Here is a 15,863-nt window from a genome sequence, read left to right as displayed (position 1 = left end):
TCCCTTTAAATTGTTTAACATTTCTCCGATTTCGTTCAATGATCTTGTTCAGTGTCTTACATCTGGTTGTCCTTTGGCAAGGTTTGCACCTTGTCAGCCACCGTAGCTGTGTCGTCAGACAAACGCGACGGACGTGGGTTTGTTTTTTCTTAGTAGACCAGCGCTCCTACGATCCGGAAGGGGAGTTTAAACACGCTTTCTATAACATTTCGAAGAGAATTATACAGATCCAAAAAATGGAAACGGAAAGCAGAACGAGAAAGGTAAGTTAAAATGCTATTAATGTATTATTATTAATGTGTACACACACACACACCAGAAGAAGGCTCCACGGCCGAAACGTTGTGTTTTCTTTCTTTTTTTCCAGCATGGAATAAACCTATTGTTCCTTTGCAGCCTACGCATGCTGATGCAGCTACCTACCTGAAGCATATATAGATTCTTATGCAGAAAACGAAATGTTAGACTAGGCGATACAATGAAACTTTATAGATTTGATGAACGGACATTGGCATTAACATCCATTTTGATAGGATGTTAGTGCGATAACTAAGGGATAAATTGGCTTAATTACACAAGTCATAATATCTATCTTTGCAGTGATAAACAGGCACATTTAAACTAGACACCTTTTCAAGAAGATATACCAGAAGACTACTTATTTTAAAAAGCCATGATATACTCTGCCAAACCTTCCTTATTTCGTCTCTTCACAGAGAGTTTACCAGGAAGAAGAGGAGGCCTCCGATTTTTCCGACGAGGAGAAATATGTTCCTTTTGTTCCAGTGAAACAGCGAAAACAGCAAATGGTAGAAAAAAACTGACTTCTGTTCAGACTGTGACGGTTAGGAAAAGTAGTGGGGCACACAGTTTTGTGTTATGTCGGTTGTTTTGAGGAATAGAAATCCTTGTTTGGGACTGGTCGGCTGGTAGATATGAGGAAATTTGTGTGAAAACTCTTCATAATTCCATCAGCCCTACCCACTTTTTTTCATCTTCTGGAGAGAGTACCGAAGATTCGTCTAGTACACACCATACAGCAGCCTTTGGCAGACATTAATTTGAAGTCTGTGAAAGTTTCCGCATAGCTCTTGTTTTAATGCTTAGTGTAGTTTTTTTAACAACATGACTCACTGATGTAACAGAGACCAAAGTTTATCACTTGATCTTTCCCATACACCTTCTGGTTTGCATTCATAATAAACTTAGCTACCTAATATTTACAAGTTTTTCTACTAAGATGTAGAAAACAGAGTTGGGATTGTCTTTGACTTGTGAAATGTCATACTGTAGTTACATACTGAAGTCAACCTTCAACATGTTGAAGAGCTGCAAACTTTCAAACAGTTCAGATTAATACTACTAAATATTTAAAGACAGGTTCAGTCGTGTAACCCTATCCAGAACAAACACCCACAGGTGTCACAGGTGTTTGGGTCTCCGCCAGGAACCCCTGACTTGGAGAACAAGAACTCGCTGCACAGTGACTAACGACCAGAGTAGCTAGATGAACTGCAGTGCCGTTTCTCATTTACAGCCTTTAGTATATTCTCTAGAGCGAGACAGCTAACCTGTGCTCTGCGTGTTCAGTTACAGAAATTGCTACGTCTGAGAGGGAAGGGCTTGACTGAGGAGGAGCAGAAGGACAGTGGCAACGAGCAGAGAGATGATGAGGAGGCTATAGGGCCACGCTCCAATGTCAGCCTGCTTGACCAGCACCAGCACCTCAAGGAGAAGGCAGAGGGTACAATATGGAAAATGCCACATCCGCTCTCTCGTTTTATTCATGCGCAACTGAAGCCTGCAGGGCTCATGGCAGAGCACAAAGAGGCTTTGTCGTTGGTTGAAAAACCGTTCATGTGGGATGTGTGTGCAAGGCGTTAAACAGCACGCGCTTGACTCTTCTTCGAAAGCTGGACTAGCTGATGATGCCCTGATTTCATCACACTCTTTGAATTTGTGTACTACTGAAGTATCCTCATCCATTGTCTCATTTCTGGATGAGGCATTTTAAAGATAAGATCTTGATTTTTCTTTCCTGTACAGGCTTTTGCTATAGGGTCATTCTATGGGAAGTCAATTGCTAAAAACCTTATCTTGCTTTGATTGTGAGAGATGCCTGCCTTGCATGGTTTCTTTGGGATAAATGGTTACAGTTGAAATATTAAGACGGTATGCTCGGAAGCAATTCAGTGGTTTTATCTTAAACATGCAGCGAGAGTGAGTAAATGTCTAGGGTATTATGCACATCACACTGCCACCACCATGTTTGATTTTTGGTATGATGCTCTTACTGTGGAATGCTGTGTTTGCATTATGCCAGACATAATGGGACCCATGTCGTCCATAAAAGTTCCACTTTTGACTCATCTGTCCATAGAACATTTTCCCAAAAGGCTTGGGGATCATCCAGGTTCTTCTTGGCAAATGAGAGATGAGCATTTATGTTCTTTTTGGATAGCAGTAGTTTCTGCCTTGCTACTCTCCCACGAAGCCCATTTTTGCCCAGTCTCTTTCTGATTGTGGAGTCATGAACACTGACCTTAGCCGAGGCCAGAGAAGCCTGCAGTTCTTTAGATGTTTTTTTAGGATACTTTGTGACTTCCTGCATGATTTTACACTGCGCCCTTGGAGAAAGTTTGGCAGGTCGGACACTCCTGGGAAGGTTCACTACTGTTCCAAATCTACTCCATTTTGAGATTATGGCTCTCACTGTGATTCAGTGAACTCCCAGAGCCTTAGAAATGGCTTTGTAACCCTTTCCAGACTGATAGATACAGTATCAACAACTTTTCTTCTGACCTCTTCAGGAATTTCCTTTGATTATGGCATAATGTGCTTGTTGAAACTTTGTGCTGGCAACTTGACTCTGATGGTAAGGGTCAAAATAAGTCAGGTTTATATTGAGCAGGGCTGACTGTAATCAAGCCTGGTTGTGTTCAGTCAGCTGACTCGAAATGATCCCTTTAATTGGTTTGATTTAACTAGGGGGCAATTACACACAGTGCCGGTTGGTGTTGGATAACTTTGTTCATTGAATAAATGAAATAAGTAAAAACAAATTTGTTTATTTGTTCACTCAGGTTCCCTTTATATAATATTAGATTTTGGTTGAAGACCTGAAAATATTCAGTGTAAAAAATCTGGAATAATAGAGGAAATCAGGAAAGGGGCAAATCCGTTTTCATGGCACTGTATCTCACAAACAGGATGTGGTCCAGACCTAGTATGTGCACAGTATTGTGCACTCCCAAAGACAGAAAGGAAAAGAAGGAGTTGTGTATCAAAGTATACACTGGCTTAACAGCGTGGTGTAAAGTAAAGAGTGCGATATCTTGACTTGCTTAGTTCAGGTGCACTGTAAAATGTAAGTTGTTGGACAAGGGGATTCATGTGCAGAATGTACCTAACTGCTTCCTGTACCCATTTGACCCCCTCCAGCACGAAAGGAGTCTGCAAAGGAGAAGCAACTGAAGGAGGAAGAAAAAATCTTGGAGAGTGTGGCTGAGGGGAGAGGTAAGAGCTGGGATACATGCTGTTTCCCTTTTTCCTTTTGTTTTGAATTTGTTTGTATTCGATTGGAATTTAGCAAATCAGTTTCCATGCAAACTTGGTATTCAGTTGTTTTCTCTCTGACTTTAATTTGATAAATAACATACCGAACACTTTATTATTTTAATACTTGTAATAATTCTTTAATGTATTAACTGTACTTGCCTTCTTCCATCTTAGCTTTAATGTCTGTAAAGGAGATGGCGAAGGGCATCACATATGATGATCCAATAAAAACAAGGTGAGTATGTTTTTTTTATTAAGTTATACATTCATAAAGCCTTCTGTGCTTTGCTTCTTTGAAGATGTTAATCTTTATGTAGACAAAATATCATAATGCACCATGTGAAATGAATCCAAGAATATTTTAAAATCAGGTGATGACTATATCGAGACTTAAGTTGTTTTTTTTCTTCTCTGGTGAATATTTAAGATGATGTCTTTGCATATGCTGTAAATGTTTGTCTGCTGTGATGGAAGATCTCGGAGGAAATTTTCGTTGCTGCTATGTGTAGTTTACCAGTAGGTGGCACTCTTTCCTCTGAAGCAGAAATTACACACCAATGCCCCATGTAGGAGGTGCTGTTCTTCAATTGAGAGATTAAATGAGCTACCGATAATTTTGTCGTTAAAGATGCCTGAGCAGTTTTCAAAGTTTTCATTAACTTTATGTATATTTTTGTCACATCGGGTCATTTTAAGATTAATGGATACCTAAGTTTACAACCCTTAGAAATCAACATAGTGTTTCAAAGGCGGAGCAGTGGCTCTGTGGCTCAGGATCTGCGCCTGTGGCTGGAAGGTTGCCGGTTCAAATCCCGCGGCCGGCAGAGGAATCCTACTCATCTGGGCCCCTGAGCAGGGGGCCGTATAAATGGCTGACCCTGCGCTCTGACCCCCAGCTTCTCTCCCTGTCTGTGTCTCATGGAGAGCAAGCTGGGGTCTGCGAAAAGACAAATTCCTCATACAAGAAATTGTATCTGGCCAATAAAGTGATGTTAGAAAAAGAGAGCTGTCATTGTGAAGATATGATAAAATGCGTCTTAATTATAAACAGTAACTCACCGTACGGCATGTGCTATCTTTAGCTGGAAGGGCCCAAGATACATCCTGAGCATGCCTCCAGCTCGCCATGACCGTGTCAGAAAGAAGTACCACATTCTGGTCGAGGGAGAAGGTATCCCACCACCAATCAAGAGCTTCAGGGAGATGAAGTTCCCTGCAGGTAAAGAGATTTGCTTTCATTGGGGGTGTTTTTCTTTACAGCTAGCTGGCAATGCATGTTTGGACCATACCAGAACCTAGCTTGTAATGCGCATCTCGCAGTATACAGTGGAATAATTTGCATGAGGAGACGATTACATGTCAGCTCATTTTCGGTTTTGTTGTTTTAAAGTGCAGGATTGCTTTTTTTGTCATAAATTACACTTAAAATGTGACTCTAAGCGCTGTGTACACTGTTTCATAAAGGGTGTTTAGTTGAAGCACACTGTTCTCCGCCTTTGAAATACAGTAGAACGTTACTGTTGTTTCAGTATGCTTACTTTCATTCTTTGTTTTGCAGCAATATTAAAAGGATTGAAAAAGAAAGGAATTGTTCATCCAACACCTATTCAAATTCAGGGGATTCCAACTATGTAAGTTTTCTGTGAAAATCACAAAGGAGAGCCTCACACATTATTCTGTTAGTGATTTAGGTTGTAATGTAATGATCATCCATTAAAATGTTTATTTGTGGGAGTATGGGAGATAGCTTTAGCTGAGTGGCTGCATTTGTTTCCCCAAGTACAATAAAAGCAAGTAAATAGTCATTTATAATAATACTACTACTTATAATAATTGCTTACACTTGTATAGCGCTTTTCTGGAGACTCCACTCAAAGCGCTGTACAGGTAATGGGGATCCCCTCCATCACCACCAGTGTGCAGCCCCACCTGGATGATGCGGCAGCAGCCATAGTGGACCAGTACTCTCCCCACACATCAGCTATTAGTGGGGAGGAGAACAGAGTGATGAAGCCAGTTCATAGATGGGGATTATTAGGAGGCCATGACTGGTAAAGGCCAATAGGTAATTTGGCCAGGATGCCGGGGTTACTCCGCTACTCTTTTCGAGAAACACCCTGGGATTTTTAATGAACACAGAGAGTCAAGGCCTCGGTTTTACGTCTCATCTGAAGGACGGCGCCTTTTTACAGTACAGTGTCCCCATCACTATACTGGGGCTTTAGGACCCACACAGACCACAGGGTGAGCGCCTCCTGCTGGCCCCACTCACACCTCTTCCAGCAGCAACCTTAGTTTTTCCCAGGAGCTCTCCCATCCAGGTACTGTCCAGGCTCACACCTGCTGAGCTTCAGTGGGTTGCCAGTTGTGAGTTGCAGGGTGATATGACTGCTGGAAAAAGGAAAAAATGCTGTCCTGGGTATTACCTTATCCTAGATTATTTTTTTATTGTCGCAGACAAAAGAAATTTACAAGAGTTGCATATAATCATTGTTACTTGGTTATTTCTTATTATGTGCTATACATAGATGAATTTTCTTTCAGTGCCTGAAAGAGTGCTAAATTTGATTGCAAAAAAAGTAATGGAATATCACTTTATTATCATTTAACAAACAGATAACACAATGATCCTGGTATCCAAAACTGATTTGAACCCTTGTTTGGTTTGTAGGCCTCACATACAAGGCCTGAATCTGCTTGTGTTTCCTTGTTTGGTGACCAATGTCTGTGCTCTTCCAGCCTGTCGGGCAGAGACATGATTGGAATCGCTTTCACCGGCTCGGGAAAGACCCTGGTGTTCACGCTGCCGATCATCATGTTCTGCCTGGAGCAGGAGAAGAGGCTGCCCTTCTTCAAGAGGGAGGGGCCCTATGGACTCATCATTTGCCCCTCTGTAAGTTTTACAGCCCCCTGTTGGTTCTCAAAGGGACATTTCGAGACTTAACTGGGGAGCCAGCAGTTCTGTGTCATCTCTCTTGGGCAGGAACGTAACTTACTATTTAGATGATGACCTTTAATTGTGATCATTTTAATTGTGTCCGTTGTTTGGGAGCATAATTTAAAAATTAACCCAGTCTGGAAGATTTCTTCTACTCCTGAGATGCATTAAGTAACATTCTTGCACATTTTAATTTGTTTCAACCCAAGCGATGGTTTGGAATGACATTCCAAAGGTGTAGCCTTTTTAAAAATGCTGCTTTGTTTTCCGATAATTGCCGTGGTAGAACAGCATGCATGGGTCTCCCACCAAACCACCGTCTGTGTCCTTAGAGAGTACTGTTGAGATGTGAGTGACGCAGGGTTCTCAGGAAAGCTATCAAACAACATTAAGTGGGCGACCTTGAGGTGAATGGGAGGTAGTATTCGTGCAACAGTGTGTCTGATTGCTGCCCCTTCCAGAGAGAGCTGGCGAGACAGACCCATAGCATCATTGAGTACTACTGCAAGCTGCTGGAGGAGGAGGGAGCCCCACAGCTGCGCTGTGCCCTGTGCATCGGGGGCATGTCTGTGAAAGAGCAGATGGAAGTGGTCAAGCAGTAAGTGTGAATTGTCCCCTGCTACTCTGTGGTTGGTGACTTATACTTTAAGGGTGTATTGTCTACATGCAGCTCATCTTTTCTTATTCCTGGAGTACCTAGAGGTATTATATTCAGACATTACTTTAAAAAGCTTGTAGAGTTAGATATATGTAAGTGATCACAAAGTAAAAGCATTCAACTATTGAAGGCAGCTTCTTTAATCTACTGGAGTGCAATAGATCACAGTTGACCCTGGTTACAAATTCACTTTTTTTTTAATGGTCATTAAATCATGATTGACTGAGAACTGTGTTGGTGTTAGGGGTAATAAAATAATTTATTTGTTTTGCAAGCCGTGGCGTAGTTCACTTTCTGTAGTGAACAGAATGTGCTGGACGTGCATGACTCTGTGTGTGCGCTCTTTGGCAGTGGTGTTCACATGATGGTGGCCACCCCAGGGCGGTTGATGGACCTACTGCAGAAGAAGATGGTAAGCCTGGATATCTGCCGCTACCTGGCCCTGGACGAGGCAGACAGAATGATTGACATGGGCTTTGAGGAGGACATCAGGACCATCTTCTCCTATTTCAAGGTAAAATAAACTAAAACTGTAAAATGTGCTGGAACATTATTGGGCAGCCTGCAGCCCTCAGAGCAATTAAGGGTGGCCTCAGAGGGATCCTTAAAACATAAGTTGTCTAATTTAAGACATGGTTTTAAAACTTTTTGCCCACCAGGAATGCATAGACAAATTGAGGGTGATCATGACTTGTGTTAATTCTGTTGTAAGGGGTGTGGCTGCAAGTCATGAGGCTAACAGGGTTAGAAATGTTGATCTTCATGATTTTTAGATTGCGCAACAGGGATGAAGGTGTATAAGGGGCTTTCTCCAGTGAGCTGGCTTGCCATGGAGGACAGACAGGCTGCTATAACATAGAGATCTCTGGTTCAGACCCGAACAGGATTCCCCAAACGTTAGAACACAGTTTTTCGAGCCCTCTTGGGTTGGTGGGGTTTGTTGGCAGTCATTCTTAGTTTACCAGGCAGCAGCAATGCCTGCGGTTTTGCAGACACCTTTGAGCCTACTTTGCTATCAGTGAGAGCTGTATCAGTACTCCATCTGAAGCTGAGCTGCTGACACTGTGGGGGTTGCATTGTGAGAAGCTGCACATTGTGAGAAGATGCAGGAGATAACGTTTCTCGTGGACATTGGAAGATTTCAAGACCAATCCCCGGGCCCACCCACATCCCAAACAGACAAAGCAAAAAGAACACTGAAACCTGGATTCAGAGTCCCTTTTTTAACTTTTTCCAATCTTGGCAAAGAGAGACATGAAACAGGTAAGAAAAAAAATAGACTTCTCCCCCCCCCCCCCCATTATGCAGTGAAAATTGCATAATAGATTTCAACAGAGCCTGCAAGTTGTGTGCAGCTCTGACAGCAGCAAAGTTTGCTTCCCCTATTTCACACTGTTGCCATGGAGCTCGTCTTGTGTGACTTTCCTGCTTGTGGATTACAGGGCGGTTCAGTTTAGAAAGTACCAGCCGTGTTAAGCCTGAAGCACTCCTTCTGAACCTGTCTGTGGACAAGCAGGAGGGGTCGAGATTACAAAAATATATGACTGATTCGGGCACAGTTCATAATGTATTCTGAGGCATAACTTTACAAGTGCAGTTTGCGCACATCCCTGAATGTTCATCTGAAGGATAATTGATCAAATAATTAAACTCTTGCATATTGTTACAGTTCTTGACAAAATAAAACTGTTTAAACTTCTTTGTTGTTTGTCAGCTTTCACAACATACTGTACATGTTTAGTGCCTTTAACTCAGATTAAAGCTGTTTATTTTTGTGATCCTGGTAAATGGGTTTTAGTCCTTATATCACCATTGCCCCATATGACATTGTTTCAAATACAGATGTTTGTGTTTTTAGGGCCAGCGGCAGACTCTGTTGTTCAGTGCCACTATGCCCAAGAAGATCCAGAACTTTGCCAAAAGCGCATTGGTGAAGCCCATCACCATTAATGTTGGCCGCGCTGGAGCCGCAAGCTTGGATGTTATACAGGTGAGAGAGACACTGGGCAGGTCAGCAAATGCTGACATTATCTCGTGCCAGTCCTGGTAGTTAATTCTCTGTTTTATGTTTCTGCCCAAATAAAACTCCGGCAATTAAAAAAAATAATAATTGCATTTCTTACATCATTTATAAGCAATAGAAAAAGATTTTGATATTCCTGTTCTATGTCATTTTGATTAATTCATTCTTCTGTAGGAAGTGGAGTATGTGAAGGAGGAAGCTAAAATGGTCTACCTACTGGAATGCTTACAGAAAACTTCACCGCCGGTATGTGAGTTATAGTTATGATTGGGATTATGATATTGATGATGGTTGTGATCCTTGTTATTGAGATCTGTAACAGTCATAATTCAGTTATTTTTCCATGGAAGAGATTATGTGAGCGCACTACACAACGTGTTTTTTTAAGGTTTGCTTGCAAAGGTGCAGTTGTTTAGGATCTTTGACCCTGTGTACCTTCTTATTGACACTTTGTGTAGACATTTCTTCCTAGTGATATGACTGCGGTTTGGTTATGTCCCATAAAGAAATGGCCTCATGCACCTCAGTACATAAAAATATTTTTTTCTCTTCTTTCCATCTCTACATTGCAGGTTCTCATATTCGCTGAGAAGAAGGCCGATGTGGATGCCATCCACGAGTACCTCTTGCTCAAGGGTGTGGAAGCAGTGGCTATCCATGGAGGAAAAGGTAGATTTTAGCCTTGGCTACTGCTAGGATCTGACTGCAGTAGATCAGTATATCAGTTTGCACAGTGACTTCTCTTAAAGCAAGGAAAAGGTGGCATTGGTGGGGTTTCATGATGTTTTTCATGATGATTTAAACCTGTTCCAGTCTTGTTTCAAGGAGGTGCCAGCTGAGCCACCCTGTTAATTACTGGATCTATTCCCTCGCCTTCATTTGCGGTCTATGAGCTGTTTTTGGTACTGGTCACTGATGATGTGGAAAAGGCCTTCTGATCAGACAACTTGGTGTTATTTCTTGTTCAATGAATAGCACCCAGTTTTCTCCACAGTAGCATATTTTTGTTAAAGGCCTTCATGTGAAGAATTTGTCCGGAGGCTAGCCTCAAACACTATGCTCGGAGATTAAGAGAGTATGCAGATCATATAAGTATTAAAGATTTAAATGTTATGTTACACACTCCAATATACTTTACAAGTAACAATTCACTGTCTTGTATTGCTCTTGTGCAGTATACTTGAATTCTGACCTCTAGTGGAATTAATGAATGTTGCATTATTTGTTTTCTCAGTGCAAAGCTGTTTCAAAGACTAATTTCACTGTTCATAGTTGTGCAAGGATTTTCCTTTTTTATGTCTGGAGGACCTCTTTTCAAGAATTACTCTAAATAGGCTCCTCTAATTTAAATGGAAAATCAAATTGTTAAATTTTCTTAGAAGTAGACTGCTGTGTGTTACTAGTAAGCTCTTATCCGTGGTAATACGGGGCAGAGCATGAGTAAAACCGAAACATGGACTATGACAAATTGGTAAATCTGTAAATATTTAGGTTATTGTGTAAATTGTTTTGTAGTGACTTGCATATTTAACCTCTTAAATCCTGGTCTAGAAACTTTAGTAATGTAGAAGATAGTGAAGATTCTGAAACGCCTGAAAAGTTCATAAATCACTTGATTAACGGGTCATTTTCAGTGTTCCAAACTACTAAATGGCTCAGATGCTACTACAAAACATCTAGACATTGCTCAATTGAAATACACTAGTGACATTAGGCTAAATAAACACTTTTTGTTTTGCTTTAGAGTTTTTACATGGTCCACTACTCTCGGTTTAGTGGAGCAAAAGCAATGCAAAAAAAATGCATCTTTTTTTCTCCGTCTCAAAAAACTCCAGCAGCTCCAAAGACAAGGAAAACGTATTAAATGTCTGCTGCATGACAAAATTTTTAAAAATAAATGTCCCATTGTTTAATTTTTTAATCAGTCCTGTCTTTCGTGTTTCAGTATTTTTCATGCTTTCCTGAGGGTATAATTTTGCTATTCAGCAGTGTTGTTTTTGTCCCCCAGTGAGTTGAGCTTTTTTCGTGTAGGTAAATTGCAATCTACCAGAATCGCCTTCGTTTAACCTGTGGTAAACATGGTTAACCCAGTACAGAATGATGATGAATTCACTGTAAAAAAAGTAAAATACTAAAAGCAGAACTGCAGGTCAGCAGCCACACTCTTAAAACTGTCAGAGCAGACCCACTAGCATGACTTATACCTCTTTTTAAGGGGGGAACCCAAGAATAGTCTCTTATACTTCTGGTTGAGGACACCTGCTTTAGTGCATGTTGCTTATGCTTGTCAGAGACTGTTATTGCTTAAAATTTGAGCTCTTCCTGTGCGCAGGTTTGGTACAATTAAAGGTATGTAAAATACTGCATAAAATGTGGTACAGGCTTGTTTGCCATATAGGCTAGCACTTGACAGACCAGCGGTAGAAATTAAATAAGTTGCTTTGTAAGGCTTTTCTAAGCACAGATGGTTCTGTGAGGATGAAGTGATATCTGCAGTGACCCTCGAAACCATGAGCACAAAGTAAAGGGCAGGAAGGCAGTGATGCCGTCTGTCATAGTATGTTTTATTTTGAGGTTAAAGAGCAAGAGGAAGGTGATCACCCTTTTATTGCATTAAAAGTGGAGGCTATGTGCTTATCAAACTAAAACCTCACTTGGCATAGAAGCTGAGAGCGCTGCAAATTGAATTTCAGAAGAGGTATGTCAACAAGGATGTTTGTGCTCTCAGACCAGGAAGAAAGGACCAAGGCGATTGAAGCCTTCAAGGAGGGGAAGAAGGATGTGCTGGTGGCCACTGATGTTGCTTCCAAGGGTCTGGATTTCCCAGCCATCCAACACGTGGTGAATTATGACATGCCTGAGGAGATTGAGAATTACGGTGAGACCCCGGTAGCAGACAGCGCTGCGTGAACTTGTCTCGGAGGATTAACGGATGGTGATCTAGAATGCTTGAACCATTCTCTAAACCACTGGAGAATTTCCTATGAAGTACATTATTTTGAAGGTTGCAGAACTGTAGCTGAGATCTTAAGGCTAAAGCGTGTCATTTGTTTGTCTTTCTGCGGTTGTCCAGTGCACAGAATAGGTCGTACAGGCCGATCTGGGAAGACTGGAATTGCTACCACTTTCATCAACAAATCCTGTGGTAAGATGACATTGATGATGATGTCGCTTTTTCCTCCATCTGGTGCTCTAGTAAAAGCTTTTGTACTTTGACAGACTTGACAGTCTTTTCTTAAAATATAACTTTCTCCAATGTCACGAAGGCAACAGAACACATACATGACACCGTGATCAACACAGTAACATAATTTCCACTGCATTTACAACATGTACATTTTTAACATTAAAACATGTATACAGACCACTCAACCCTCCAGCTTCCAGTACCCACATGACAGAGCAAAAACAGCTGGGAGGGTTTGTTTGTCAGCCTCTGCATTGTTATTGTTATCTCTGAGTGTTTAAATATGGCCACCCCGTGGCAGATCAGTGTTTTTGTTTTTAGCCACCCCGTGAGAGGACCTTGTCAAAGTGATCGTATTTGTTTTTCTGACTATATATGCGATCTAGAGGTAATCAAAACTCCTGTGCTCTTTGTGTATCTCCTTGTAGAGCTGAAAAACAATGCCCTTCCCTTTACTTGTCTCCTTTCCTTAGATGAGTCGGTGCTAATGGACCTGAAGGCCCTGCTGATCGAGGCGAAGCAGAAGGTTCCACCTGTGTTACAGGTGCTGCAGACGGGAGACGAGACCATGCTGGATATCGGAGGTGAGACACGTGTTACTGGTCATAGGATCCAGTTCTCTGAGTCTTGTATGTGCTTTAATACAAACACAATCCATTGATCTTGGTGTAATTGACAACTTGTTATAAACATAAAAATGTAAGATATTTTTAATTGTAAGATATGAGTGGAGCCTGTTTGGGGCAGTATGGTTCATTGGGCACTGGGTTCTATTCCTGTGGAGCTAACTGCATAGAGTTTGCATGTTCTTGTGGGTTACCTCCGGGTGTTGCTGTTATTTCCTGAAGTCCAAAGACATGCTGGCAGGTTAATTTGCTTCTGGGAGAATTGGACCTGGTGTGTGTGGTTGTGGGTGCCCTGCATTAGACTGGCGTCCTAGCCATTAAAAATCTATATTAAACTTGATCTGTCTGGTGTTTGCCCAGTCTTGAATTTTATCTAAACCTCTTTAGAATTTTATTAAATGCCTCTGCTGTGTTTTCTGATCCTCCTAATTTAGCATCATCATAACAGGCCCCCTAACTATACCAGAATCTAGATCATTGATGTAAATTAGGGAGAGCACTGGTCTCTGGTACTTAGTGTAGAACCCTGTGGTGCTCCACTAACTAGATCATCACAGTTTAACTAGTCATTAGTTTGCAATCCAAACACTAGTGTTTCCCTGAATGCTTACCTCTTGCAATTGGAAAATTCCTCTTACATTATTAACTTTATCATGTAGCAGAAGTCAGACTTGTTGGCCTATAGTTATGTGATTCATTTTTCTAACCCTTTTTATGAATGGTCACAACATCTCTTGAATGTTTATAATTCTTCAGTCCCAGGGTATTACCCCTTTGTTAAGGAACTATTGGAAGAGGTGAGTCTATAGCTTCTGAATAACGTCTCTCATTTCCTTGAGTGCGATTGGTAACATACCACAAGGCCCGGGGATTTTATTAATTTGAGTGCTTCTAGTACCCAAAGTATTTTGCCTCTCCTATGCTACTACAATTAAATATCCTAATGTATAATACAGAACTTAATACTTCCACTGGCTGTGGTATATTGTGGAATTATTTTGTTTAGTACATGGGCCATTTCCCTTTCATTGTCTAGTAGTTTCCCATTTTTATCCCCAATTTAAAATAATCAAAATGATTATATTAAAAAAACAATCTACAACAATTTACCTAGATTGAAATATGATATTTAAGTTAATTTACTTTTATTTCGGCTTTTGCCAAAACAATGATTTGACACTCTAATGTACTACATATTATAAAGACTGTCATAGAAAATGAATAGCAGGAGCTAATAGACTTTCAGAGGACTGGTTAGGTTGATGTTGAAGTCCCCCTTAAAATGTTCTCAATTTGTTATTGACTGTCTGTGACTTCACGCTACTGGGTGTAATGGAAAGACTGTCCTTTTGCAGACAGAAATGAGGTTATAAGATTTCTTTTTTTAGAATTGTGGCAAACTAGCTCAATCACAAATTGAAACCACCTTAATGTCTACACTTCCTCTAACTGTCCATGTGCTAAGGGTAAAAAGGAGATGTATGAAACTGCACTTAAATTGAAAGATGTTAATTTGTAAGTTCAGTATTATTTTTTGATTCAAATTAGTGATAATGCTTGTACTCATTAAGTGAGTAACAATTGATGAACTGTTCACTGTTGATGCCATAAATTAGACTGTAAATAAGTAAACTGATCAAGTGAATGTTCAAGTATTATAAGAAAACATTATTTTTTCAACTTTTTTATAATAAACCACTTTCTGTGAATGTTTGTGGTCAATTAGTGATTATAAAAGCCTGTAACCTACAACATAAAACAATAAGGCTGTTTGAGTAAAAACAATTTCCAAAGAAAGATTTAAGAATGTCAGTTTGGTTTGTCAATATTTTGTGTGCCTTCTTAAAGGAATGATAGAGCTCCACAGAAACAGAAGTAATATTTGCTTAGCAGATTTCTGATTGAATGAGAACTTGCAGTTTGAAGTTTATCTAGCACTGAATTGGAATGTTATTATTTTGAGTCTCTCTGGCAGTTTTCTTATCAGTTGTGTTTTTGTCTTCTTCAGGGGAGAGAGGCTGTACCTTCTGCGGTGGTTTGGGTCATCGCATCACTGATTGTCCCAAACTGGAGGCCATGCAGACCAAACAAGTCACTAACATTGGCCGTAAAGATTACCTGGCGCACAGCTCAATGGACTTTTAAATGACCCTGCCGAAATGCGGAGGAGAGTTTTTTGGCTGTTTTATTTGAAAAATATAATGTGCAGTGAATTATCAATTCACAATAAATTTGGACTTTTAATTCATACCTGAATTGAGAAATGAAAATTGATATTGACGGTATGTTCTTATACTAAACAGATCTATAGTCCCTGGTTTTTGTCTCAGTATTTTGTATATTTATAACATGGGTGTAAAGGTGTCCTTGGTTTTTTACCACATAAATACACTTTTTCTTCTAAGATGTGTTTTACACATCTGTAGTTCTGGTTATTGGTAAGATGCATATAAATTAATACTTGTAATCGTGTGCAAGTTTCATTTTACATTCAAATGAAACAGTTTGCACTTTCCAACAGAAGGAAATATGCATACTCATCAACACATTTTTGTATGTAAGGTGTGAAAATTATTTTGGTTTATTTCAGGCGGTTGTCACCTTTATGCGTGTAAAATATGTGTGATTTGTGCCGCTGTGTAACGTTAAACTTAAGGTTAAGCTGTAAATTTAAGCTGCTACATTGGAATAATGTAAATAAAAGAACAGTAAACCTGATTCCCTGATTCTTTTCTTTCTGAGTGATAGTCATAGTTTAATAATGAAAAAGCACATACAGTATGTATGGTAGTTTGTCAAGAAAGCATGCGAGTGTCTTTTGCATGTTTTAGGTGTCACAACGCCTGTTTTCACATGTGAATGAGTGGCACGTG

The 15,863-nt window shown here is 40.3% G+C and overlaps 1 protein-coding gene across 1 annotated transcript; it reads left to right on the top strand.

Annotated features, from left to right (window-relative positions):
• The first annotated feature begins 120 nt into the window (after positions 1 to 120).
• Positions 121 to 15,708, top strand: ddx41 (DEAD-box helicase 41). The gene is made up of 17 exons (XM_006631930.3): positions 121 to 263; positions 717 to 809; positions 1,591 to 1,744; positions 3,442 to 3,516; positions 3,733 to 3,793; positions 4,641 to 4,777; positions 5,117 to 5,189; positions 6,298 to 6,451; positions 6,958 to 7,094; positions 7,506 to 7,668; positions 9,013 to 9,144; positions 9,352 to 9,423; positions 9,750 to 9,846; positions 11,906 to 12,055; positions 12,251 to 12,322; positions 12,838 to 12,948; positions 14,999 to 15,708. Exons 1-17 carry the CDS (start codon positions 237 to 239, stop codon positions 15,133 to 15,135), a joined length of 1,845 nt encoding a protein of 614 aa, XP_006631993.1. The 5' UTR covers positions 121 to 236; the 3' UTR covers positions 15,136 to 15,708.
• The last annotated feature ends 155 nt before the right edge of the window (positions 15,709 to 15,863 follow it).

This window comes from Lepisosteus oculatus, chromosome 11 (genome assembly GCF_040954835.1).
Source record: "Lepisosteus oculatus isolate fLepOcu1 chromosome 11, fLepOcu1.hap2, whole genome shotgun sequence".
NCBI classification, from domain to species: Eukaryota; Metazoa; Chordata; class Actinopteri; order Semionotiformes; family Lepisosteidae; genus Lepisosteus; species Lepisosteus oculatus.
This window is presented reverse-complemented; position numbering and strand designations above follow the sequence as displayed.